The 12,176-nt window shown below is 36.1% G+C and overlaps 1 protein-coding gene across 2 annotated transcripts in view; it reads right to left on the bottom strand.

Moving 5' to 3' along the window:
• Positions 1–5,799: 5,799 nt before the first annotated feature.
• The window catches only part of ANAPC10 (anaphase promoting complex subunit 10), a gene marked incomplete at both ends in the record, with an annotated part of 39,652 nt that continues 33,275 nt past the window's right edge, over positions 5,800–12,176 (bottom strand). The window contains one exon of one of the 2 annotated variants that reach the window (XM_084245845.1): positions 5,800–6,030. In XM_084245845.1, the coding sequence (XP_084101971.1) occupies positions 5,800–6,030 (231 nt within the window). The remainder of the gene's footprint in view (positions 6,031–12,176) is intronic. The other variant, XM_084245846.1, reaches the window with a different exon arrangement.

Below are 12,176 nucleotides of genomic sequence, written 5' to 3'. Positions count from 1 at the left end.
AAATATTAACTAAATGCATTGACTTACATGAAATTATTGCTTAAAAAAAGTTTTCCATCTCCAAGATGTAATGGCGGTAGGTATTAGGTTACCCATATTGCCTCTTTTCCTAAGTTTTAATATAGCATGTAAGAATTATATAAGGATACGAGTCTAAAACTACAAACTCTCCTACACATAATTTTAATATTCTACTATGAACTCAAAAGGACAAGCAGTATAATTAATATAGCTAAAAAGGTTGCTTCACCCTCCATCCACTGCAATAGAATTTGCAGTTTAGAAATTTCTACTGCTCTGTATGGTAAAGTTCAATTTAATTGCTATGATAGTAAGTTGCTAGTAGACAGCAGATGATAGAATACAGATGCTGAAAAGGGCATTTGAAGGTTACTTAGTAACATGTGGTGCTGCTGAACTAGCAGTTTTCTAAGTTCAGCACAATTCCTGAGGGAAGAGGAAAAGAAGTCATTTCTCCCCCAAAGATTTCTCAGATCAAATCATATGAACTAAAGACAAAGTTGTAACAACAGCAATACCAGCTACTTTTTATTGGGTACTTACTATTTGCCAGGCACTAGGCTAAGTGCTTTCATTCATTTTCTCAGTCCTCTGACATATACTGCTACTGTTTCCAGTTTCCTGATGAGGACACTGAGGCTTAGACAGGCTGTGCATGGCAGATACTGTTCATTGTCCACCTAGTGTCCATTCTCCCTTCCTCCTTGCAGAATACTGTTTTGTTTTTGTTTTTCAGGGTGGCGATGTATTTAGCCCTAGAAAACAGTGATTTGCCTAAGTCAAGCATGACAACGTGCTTTCTTTCCCAAACTTGCCTCCCTTTTCAGGTAGAAGTGGCCATGAGTCCCAGTTCTGACCAATGAGACCTAATAAGTCTGCTGGAGTTTGCTAGGGAGCTTCTTCCTTCTGATAAAGGACAGATGTAGCCAGGAGTACTTTTCTCCCTTTTCTCTCAAATGCCAGCATGAGAGCTAGGGCCAACTACCCTTTGATCACCATAGAAGAAACAAAAAAAATTCTTTAGAAAGGCCTCTGTTACTAAACTGTTGAATCAATGAAGCAATTACAGACCTCCAGACTTTTTAATATGAAAAACATAAAAATCTATTTAAGTCAAGATAGTTAGGAATTCTATTATTCATAGTTAATGTAATCCTGACATAGGGATTTTAAGAAAATGAAATATGTGTATTTATGCCAACACAAGATTTTATATAAGAAAAGCAATAAGAAGCTACCATACATGAATTAAAATAATGTAAATATAGAAGACAAATAAATCCGAGGCCTTGTCTTCAAGAGATAGCAATATACATAGGAAAACATTCATAAATTAATACAGTGCTGGATTACATAAAGGCTGTGGAGATTTAGAATGAAAGCACACACACAGATGTACAGGATTTAAATCAGAAGAGTAAAGGTATTCAAGGGTAACCCAGTAACAAGACTAAAGCTACTAGATGTTACATCAAAGAAAAGTAGGAATGAGGAAGTTGTGTGTATAAAAAGAACAAGTATTGTTATAGTTGCTAGAAAAAGGTGAAAAAAATGAAATAGGTTATAAAAGAGGCAGGGAACATGGATGGCTTTGAAGGAACACCAGAGGACTTCGGGTTTATTTATAAAGGTAAATTTATTCCGGTAATGTGGAATCAGTATGGGTATTTACTGAACATCCTATGTGGGAATAGTTTTTGAATAATTTTATCTTTGCATAAACTAAAGATCATTGATGGTCCAGCTTGAGCTTCTAGCAGTTGGCCTAGAATGATGTGAATGTGGTGAAACTAAAGGTGGTAATTAATGTGGTGAAAGACTCTGTAGGACTTGGGGTTACTGAAAATGAAAGATGAAGAAGAGTCAAAATTGCACCCAATTACCAGTCCAAGAAAAAACAGTTTCTTTCTAAACAGCCTAAATGACTTAGACAAAAATGAAAAATGAAGACTAGCCTCCAGGAATCTACTAGTGACTGACTGCTACCATAAAATATGGGCATTAGCTTTAAATAAATAATACTTTCCCTTTGTTTCTAGTAAACACCTGAGTGTTATAACTTAACAGCTGGAGGCCTGTTATCCTTCCTTTAGTGAGGCTACCCTGTTTAATTTGTCTCTATAACCATTTAACATGTGATTCTTATAACAGCTGAAAAACAAAACAGCTGGCTGAACTTTATGCTTTGGTCTTTTGGATACTTTGCTTCTTGGTAACTAATCAGAATTTTGATAGTTGTAGTAATAACAGGAAATGATCTATTAAAATCTGGATCTCCAGCTATAGACAAATGCCAGGGTAAAGGGGAGAGCTAGTTTCAGCATAAAGTCTACACAGGGGTCACTTTTCGGACCACATGGAAACTGTTCTCAATATCAGAAAAGCAAGTGCATAGTGGAAGAACACTCTATGGCGATCCATGAAATACATCGATGGAAAGTTACAGCCACGAAATTAGTAAGTAAAAAGACAAAGATGATAAATTAGAGTTTCAATCATACAAGGAGTGAAAAATCAATTCCAGAAATAAAAATTCACTCAGAAAAAGGCTTGATGAACAGGTACAACACTTCTACATTGGGCCAATTACAATTTTGCTTATGTTTGCTAAATAGCAAGCCAGTTCTATTTGCCAGAGAAGACAAAACAAAGAATGGTGGTGGAGTAACCCACCACCAATTAATGAAAGCAGGGTATTTATTTTCACATAAAGTTGAAACAAAATAGACTGACTTACAGTACCAAAAAATAATTATAACTTTTCATATAAAATTGCCATGGGTTGTAGACATTTTCTTAGATTTATTTATAGTGGGAATTTTTCTAATTCATTAGCCTTAAGATTTGTCCTGTTTAATAGAGTACGTCATTATCATAGATAATTAATGAAAGAGTCCCTGAGGCTTTCTTCATCCTCTTTCTCTCTCCAGGGCTTTCTGGATACCAGTGCAAGGAAACAGACCCAACTAAATGGCAGACCAAGTAACACGGAGAGCTTCTTTGTAGAAGGCTGGTAAATGGCCTTAAACAGCAAAGTTTCCAAACACCACACTCTAGGGAGTTGGAGTATTAGCGGGAAAAGCCAGAACAATGTGGGCAAAAGAAGATAATCTTGGTTCAAAAGCTCTACAAAGCAAAAATGTCCACAGACAACCACAACTTCAAAGCATTATTTTCCCAAATGCTTTAACATAACCCATTTTGCAAATTTTGTCATTTTAAAAAGGTAATTAATGAAATAAACTAATAACCTAGAATTCAATTAAAGATGACACATAAGCCAACATTTTATTAAGAATTTTAGAGCAGCAGCAATTTTCTAAAGCACTAGAAACATCAAATATTTGATTCATAAAATTTTATTCTCATGAAAAGTCAAACTAGCTTATTAATCTGTAAAATTAACAGTTATGAAGGATAAAAGAACAGAAGGCATGGTATCCAAAATGACTTTTCAGGATTTGTCTGTGTTTTAATCACTGCAAACTTTCAAATGAGAGTAATGTACAAAACATGACTGGATTCCAAACACACAAATCATCTGTTTCAAATTGTTACTCTCATAAAAACAAAGATAGTCTGGATTCAGAATAGGCTTGAAAGGTGATTAACTAGCTGATGTTACAAATAGTCATTTCCAAAATCCCACCTCCTCAACAATGTCTTCGTTAGCTTCATCCACATCTTCCTTTATTCTCCCATAAATCAATTAGAGATCTTAACATTCTAATTTCTTACTTGATTTGTTAAAGATCTTTTATTTCCTCAAGTAAACTGTAAGCAATTAGAAAGATCCACATCAGATTTATCTTGGTTTCCTTACTACATCTAATTCAATACCCATTATCTATTAGTCTTTTTAAAATTGTGTATTTATGAGTTTCAATGAACGGTGGTATTTTAAAATTGCAGTTTTATAGAGTTCCATGTGACAGTATTTCCCCAAGTATTAAATAGATATTGAAAGTGTCTTAAACTTAATTACATGTAAATCAAAAAGTTAAATCTTGTAACTGCCCAAAAATGTATACTTGATTACCAACATATCAATGAATTACTGTCATCTTACTGTTAAAATGGTTTCAAACTTAATGTTTTATTCTTGGGTTCTATACAGTATGAAATGTAACTACTGCAAATCCAGCATTTTGGGGTAATTCCTATGTGGAACAGATAGAATAAGCTTTTTTTTTTTTTAGTATATGTGCTGCGGAAGCAATCATGAGAATAAGCTATTTTTAAATAAGCTTTGTTGACGTAAAACTGACATGCAATACACTACACATATTTAATGTGTTTAATTTGGTAAGTTGTGGCTTATGTGTATATCCACAAACAGGATAATGAATATTCCCACCTCCTCCCCAAATAATCCATCCAGACTTTTTGGTGGCCCTATAGATCACTTATCATGTTCATTATTTCAGAGACAATGATATGAAAATGTGAGACTCACAGGAAAAAGAACAGATTTTGCTGGGTGAAAATTGAAACCTTTTTTATAGTATCCATGTAAATTAGTACTCTGCCACAATAAAGCAAACACATAAATTTTAAAATCTTTACTAGTTAAGACTTCAGTCTACCCAGCAATGCAAGAATCAGAGGAATCTTTCCCAAACAGGAGGCAATATGGGGCAGTTTGGTGGCCAAATAATCATCCTCCCCCAGGGTAATAGAGATGGGGGAGTGAGACGGGGGTACACTCAAATCTACTCATCTTAAATCATGGAAAGAAAACACATATAAGCACCTTTAAGATGTAATGACTTCATATATTTTAAGTATTTTCACAAGATGTATTATTCCTCAAGGAAAGCTTCAGTGTTAGACATGAAATTGAAGCTAGTTCTTCCTTAGCAGCAATGGATTTCAGATAAATAGCAGATTATACTAGCAATCTCTGACACAGTATCAGGATATAAGGTTAAAAGTATTTCATGGAAGTAACTAAGATACGACGATCTATATTGCTCAAATGACAATGACTATCATCAGATACCTAATGCTAACATTATGTGAGCGCTGTTCTTTAATAAAAGAGCTGATATTAAAACAGTAAGCTTCCTCTGGATAGAAAAAAAAAGTAATTTTGGCCTATTAAAAATACTGATTAAAACATAGTTTTGCCCCCAAACATGTCATAAGTTATTACTCTAATGTGCAATCACTATTAGCAATCACCACCTAGGGTGTCCCTGGTGGCCGCAGGCAGTTGAGCACAGTGCTGGGAAGCTGTATGCAGCCTCTGCAGTGCAGGTTCAATCCTGGCCGGCTGCAAAGATACCCCCACATGGCACCGCAGACCTCTCTTGTCTCGCCTGCTGCTCCCCCAGCAGTGTATTTCAGTCGGTCTGCCTGTTCTGTTCCCCACTCTGTCTCTGGTGAGTCCTCTCACACTACCACACATCTGGCCTGTACCCTGATTCTTGTATAAAAATAAATCTTTAAAAAAAAAAAAATCACCACCTGGTTAATAAAATATGGTGTATACCTTAAAGTTTTCAGTTCAATTGATTTTCTTATGATGAAAAATTTAATGGTTGGTTTCAAATCTATTTTAGTAATGCAACATAGGTGAGTTTTATTATGTGATAAAGAAAATAAAGATAGTAACTAGACCCAAAATTTATTTATCAAAGTTACAATAAAATACTTTGAAAAGCATACAAAATTGCAAAATAACTGATGTTTTTCCAGTAAGGATATCATATATGATATAAGATATGCTGACAAGATAAAATAAAGATCTTTAATGACTTTTGATCAGTTTTAAGGTCACCTTATTGAACGGTACATCATGAAATCAATAGTTGTACATCTAGGAAATTTACCAATGGAGCTTTCTTCCACAGGTGTGTATATTTTAATCTGCCTCATGTGGGTGTCTCTCCCATTCTGGTGATTAGCCAGAACAGCAATCTGTATCATGAACGTGCGCGTTGGCTTCTTATGATTATCGGTTAAGGGAACGTGAATCCAGCCACTTGGTTCCACCAATTCAAGTTGCTGCCAAGAAAAGAAAAGTCAGATTATGCTTCACTCAATGAATGTAATCCATAATAGCAAAAGTACTCGGAAGGTGGCTTTAAAATAACATTTTGCTCACTGAGAAATAGGATTAATAGCCACTACCAGTTACTGAGTACTTTATTATGGTCCATTATACAACTGTTAAACAATTTACATGTACCCTCTTAGTACACAAAACAGATATATGTAGTCTTAGTGTTCACAGAAACTTGTGTAATATACAACCTTAGAATTAGATGTGTCTAAATAGCCGTGGAAAATCATCATAATACATATAGGAAAAGAATTTAGCATTCTATTTCTGGTCTATTTTATTTCAAGGACCACATTTAAAACATCCAAATTCATATAATAATAAACCAGATTCTACATAAATTATAAGAATAGTAATACAATAAAATCAGTCATTATGCTTTTGATGCTTATTAAAAGTTCTTTGCCTTGGCAAATAGTATGTATGATGATCTAAACCTAAAATCTGTATTTTTAATGTTTTTCATAAGAAATGACAGATAAATTTTTACGTTTTAATTTTATTTTAATCAAGAGTCCAAACTGTCCTTTCTTACCAATGAAAGGAAAATTTTAAGTCAAAAGGGAGACCTAGGTTTCTAAAAATTTTCCCAAAGTTACAGATTTTAAAAGAATATTGATTCTTTATTAAGAGAATAATCTTATTATAAAGATATATTAATTTCTTATATAATTAAGATAATTATCAAAAGAACTACTGGTTCATCTTATCAACATAGGCAAAAGGCAATGGTGAGGAAAAAAAACAAAATCTGAACTCCATGAGGCACGTCTAGAAAGCAACTCAGTGAACATCACTATATCTTTTTCCTTCTCTCCCTCCTTCTTTACTTCCTTTTTTTCTTCTTCCTTTTATCTCAATCTTTCTCAATGTTTCTTCTTCTCTCCTTCCTTATTTCATTTTTTATAGAGAAGTAGAAATAGATTAAGAGAAAGAAAACCAAATCTTTTAAAAGGTAGTTATTTTTACAACAATATGATTTCCTCCTTTTAACTACAAATATAAAAATAAATGAATCTCTAACTCCTCGTGATATTTTATTTTTAGAGACTTTTTATAAACTTCCATTAGCACTAATTTAAAATGAGTGAGTCAGATACCAGATATATCTGGTTTCTATAAAATAACCTTCTATTCATTCAGGCAACAAATAGTTATTAAGTACTTAAAATGTTCAAGGTATTGTTCTAAGTATAGTTGAACATACAGAGCATAATCTAGGCTTGTTCCTTATTTAAAAAAAAAAAAAAAACTTAAATGGCAGAGAAACAACCTCTGGCTTCATTGTTTCTTCAAGTAGGAAAAAAAACAAGTGACTGTGACCACCACAGGCTTGTACTACGCAGGTTCACTTAGAGCAGATTTTCTTGTAAACAGACAAAATAACTTATGGTATAGAAGGTAAAGTATTGTAAATGTATTTTCTCTTCCTTTGTTTTTCTTAGTAATACTTTCTTTTTTCTATCTTATTTTATTATAATACAGTATATAATACATATAAAACACAAAATATGTGTTAATCAACTGTTTGTTATTGGTAAGGTTTCTCATTAACAGCACACAAATCATTAACTTTTAGGGGAGTCAGTGCTATACATGAATTTTCAACTGGGTGGAGGGGGGAATTTGCACTCCTATCCCCCCATCACTCAATGTTCCTTCCAGCTCTGACACTAAATTATTCCAAATAAAAGATGGGGTAGGCAAAATAATGGGCCCCTGGAAGATGTCCATGTCTTCCCCTAGAACCTATGAATATGTGAACTTGCAAGGCAAAAGGAACTTTGCAGATGTGATCAAATTAAAGATCCTGAAATGGGAAGAGTATCCTAAATTATGAGAGTGGGCCCAATGTAACATCAAAGGTCCTGATAAGAGGAAGGCAGGAGAGACAGAGGAGGAGATATGATGACAGGATCAAAGGTTTGAATTACATGATCACAAGGCAAGGAAAGAGGGCAGCCTCTCTATGCAGGAACTCCCCTCCAGAATTTCCAGAAAAGAATGCAGCTTGCTGACACAGTGATTTAAATCTATAAGGTCTATTTTGGATTTCTGATGTCCAGAACTGTAGGACAAAAATGTGTGTGGTTTTAAGCCACCAAGTGTGTGGTATTATTTAGACAGAAACAGGAAATTATTATAATAAATATACATGGAGTTCAGAGATTTGGAAAAGCACTTCTGGTTGGAATGTCCATTTTGCAAGTAAATGTACAAAAATGAATGTCAATAATGAACAAAATGTAAAAGTAAAATTCTAAATTCAACATCTTATTGGTAGAATGTTTTAGATAAATTTAACCATTGTTTCTGACAGACTCGATCTTAATTGCATAGTATTTTTTAAATGCTGTAGTGTATTGGAAGCCAGTTAAGATTGTATTGGCTATGTCTGGATCACAGGGCAATGCACATTAACTGAGAAGTCAAAAATGGAGTATCAGGCACTTTCTGTTTTTTTTTTGCAGAGGAAAGTGGTCTCTGCTGGCAAGGAAAAAAAGATGGAGAAACCTTATGTACGCAAGAAGCAATATCTGCTGTTAGATTACTATTAACATCTTGCCATAGTTACTTTTTCCCTTCTTCCAGTCTAAGCTCTGATTAGAAGCAGAGTCATTTTATAAAGGTGCAAACTTGAAAATTTTTTCATGAGTATGTCATTACACAAAGACTAATTCATGCTCTTTAACATGGTTTCTGGGCCCTGCATGGTCTCATCTCTGCTTACTTCTTCAGCCTTAACTGGAATGGTCCTTCACCTATATTTTAGCCATATAATCTGCAATAGCACAAAAAATCAATCTGCACTGTGCAAGAAATATCTGAAACTCTGAAATATCCCAAAGACGAAGAGATGACAAATACTAATTGTATGCCACTTAATATGGGGCAAATGCCTTCAATATACTCTAGTTCCGTGGTTATTTTTATATTTGTAAACATGAATTTTGGGTCTGAGACCTTGAGTTCCTTAACTCTAATTTTTCTTTATAAGCCTCAAGTTCAGAAACTACCCCACTCTCTTACCAGGATTTTGCTTGTGTTTTTATAAGTTATCAGAATCTGAACACTCACAGTTAATGATGCGAATAACTCTACTCAGTTACCTTGCTTCCACTTTCCAATGCCCATAGCCTGAACCCTAAATGCTAATTTCAGATTCCAGTTAGGTTTATGCCTTTTCTCGACTCTCTCTTACCACTAGAAAACACACAAGTATAGAAACACATATAAAGTGTTTTGCCCTCAAACTTTCCAAACAATGATGTGTCAAAACATTACAGCTCTAATCCAGTAGTAAAAAGTGTTGATTGATTCAACAAAGTAATTCCTTACATTGTCCTGGGAACTGGAAACTGACAAGTGCAATGAGAGAAAATCATCGATTTGTTGGAAATTAATACACTTTCTATTCAGCAAATATATCTAATCACTCATTAATCCTTAAGCAACACCACTTTAATTTACAAATGTTTTGAAAAACAGTTTCCGAAACAGTGGACTCCAAAACTCAACTAAAATAACAACTGAGAAATGCGAAGACTGTATAAATCCATGACGCAGAAAGGAAAAGGCAACCAGAAACAAGTGCATTCACTCTGGTATCTTTAAAACTGGAAGTGCCACGTAGTTCTGAGTGTAAGGGTGACAAGAGCTAGCCAACGGCAGACCTTTCCCATAAAACTTTTCATAAGCCAAACTGGGGTAAAGCAAAGAAACAATTACATTTATTTATACGGAAAATTTTTTTTTGAGAATTCCCAGATCCAAAAACTAACCTACCAAACCATGCCAAATAACACATAAAACCTAAAATGACACTAACATATAGTACAAACAGAAATATGATAAATTCACAGCCTGAATGAAGCAACTGCCAGGGAAGGAGCTTGGGATGCTGCTGCCTCTAAAATGGTTGCTATAAAAAAAACACTGAACACTACCATTTTTTCATCTTTTGTTATAAAAATGAAAATCCTCTTTGGATTTAATTAGCAAAAACAGATATGAAAATAGTCTTTTCATAAAAGCAAAGTGGTACATGAACTTTTGAAAAGCAGGGGGCAGGGGCAATATGCCGTGTGTGTCTGAGAGCAAAGCTTCAAAACATTAAGTTAAATGACTGGCTTGGAAAATAAGAAACCAAAAGAGGTACAAAATGAGAAAATCAGTGGTGCAGTGAGGAAAATCACTGCTAAGGAATGTGAATTTTGAAAGAGAGAACAGAGAACATAGAAAGGAAAAATATGAAAAAGCATAAGCGAAACCCTCGGAACTAAAGGGAAGGTTCCCCCCATGGATGGAAATTACTGAGCACCCACAATCAGGGAAGCTTGTGTGCATGTGTGTGTGTGTGCACGCATGTGCGCACACACATACATACACACACACACAGAGCATGGCCTAGTATGTAAGCATCAGTAATCAACAGTTACACTGCATTTCTCAACATTTACACTGAAAATTGTGAGGCAATGGAGAAAGTGCTTAAAATTCTGATGGAAACTTCTTTCCAAACTAAAATTCCATACCCAGCCAAATCATCCCTCGAGGGTGATATTAAAATAAAGTTTTCAGTCATGTCAGGTTTCAATAATTTTACCTCCCATGTGGAAGATGCATTCCACCAAGAAAGGAAGTAATCCAAGAAAGATGAAGATCAGGGATCGAGGAGACGAGGGTTCTATCAAAAGAGAAGGTGAAAGGGAATTCCCAGGATGATGTTAAAGGGACATCCTAAGAAAACAGCTATTAGTCTGGATCTTCCAACAGGCACCAGGACGGACATACAAAAAATTCATTAAAGGAAACATCTGTGCAGGGAGTGTGGAAGAGCTGTCAGACAGCAATGCAGGTCTGACCCCAGGGGAAGGAGACCGGGAAGGAGGAGAGGTTGGGTGGACATGTGTCAGACTAGGGCGAGGTTCCGAGGAAAGTTCGGCAAGGCCATCTCGAAGCTTCCTAGGCCAAGGCAAGACTCCCCAGGAATAAGCCTGCTCGAGCATCCCTGCTGAGCTCACTCCCCTGCTGGAGGCAGACAGAGGGCAGCGTGGCCTCGGCACAAACGTGGCCATGGAGTTCAGAGAGCAACAGCCAGGGCCTCCAGAGGCACACTCTCTGGGCCACCTGCAGTAGCTCTGTAATGTGTCACCTTGGTGGGCCTAGACCTCTTTCCAGGATTCCCGTCCTCGCAGGTTTCTGTTTAGGTGGAATGAGAGATATTCTCATGCAAGATTTAGAGAGCAGAGGTGAAGAGAGCCATTCTGCTCGTTCAGTCCAGTCAAGATAGGTGCCTTTGCAGAGCGCACATGCACCACCACCTGCAGGCTCACCTCACATCACAGGGCAGCAGCTGGGCTTGCAAGTGCCCTACGTCACCTGGGTCCTCCAGCAGCACCTCTGACTTGGGGGCTAGGTGTGTGTTTGCTCCGTGACAGAGGACATCAGTCCTTCCACAGGTCACTCACATCACAAGGTTGAAGGCAGTGAGGACACAAATTCCAGTTTATCTAGTTCGTGCTTGTGGGTTCAGCTTGTCCTGTCATTCCCCACTCCCAGCCATCTCCATGTTTGACTTTCTGCCCTAGGAAACTCTAGCTCTGGCAGGAGACATGAAAACAAGAATTCATTTAACCTGACAGATTCTTTTAACCTAGTCCTACCCACTGTTCGCTAACATCCCTATAATAAATCCCTTATTACTTCCCACCACTCAACTACCCCCCAGACAGACAGACACCCACACACACACACATCCTTTCTGGATGAATTTTCACTGACACAGGCCCAAGAGGGATGTTTCCAAGAAAAAAGGTGGACCTGAGAGAGTATGTGTGACTGTTTTAAAAGATATTTCACAGACCTGTCAGAGAACAGAGGGATCTATTGATAATTCATAACATCTTTAAAAAATAAGAAAAAATGAGGCAGCTATTGATTCAAGAAAAATAAAATTATGCCGAAAGAGGTAACTTAAACATATGACAAGACATGCCTGATGCAGGCATAAACAATACTTACACGGTCATTATAGTGAAAAAGTACACAATGATTTCTGCAAACACCACAAAAACTATAGTAGAAG

This window comes from Talpa europaea (assembly GCF_964194135.1).
Source record: "Talpa europaea genome assembly, chromosome: 10".
Taxonomy (NCBI): Eukaryota; Metazoa; Chordata; class Mammalia; order Eulipotyphla; family Talpidae; genus Talpa; species Talpa europaea.
Note: the sequence above shows the minus strand (reverse complement) of the source record. Positions and strands in the feature narration are given on the sequence as shown.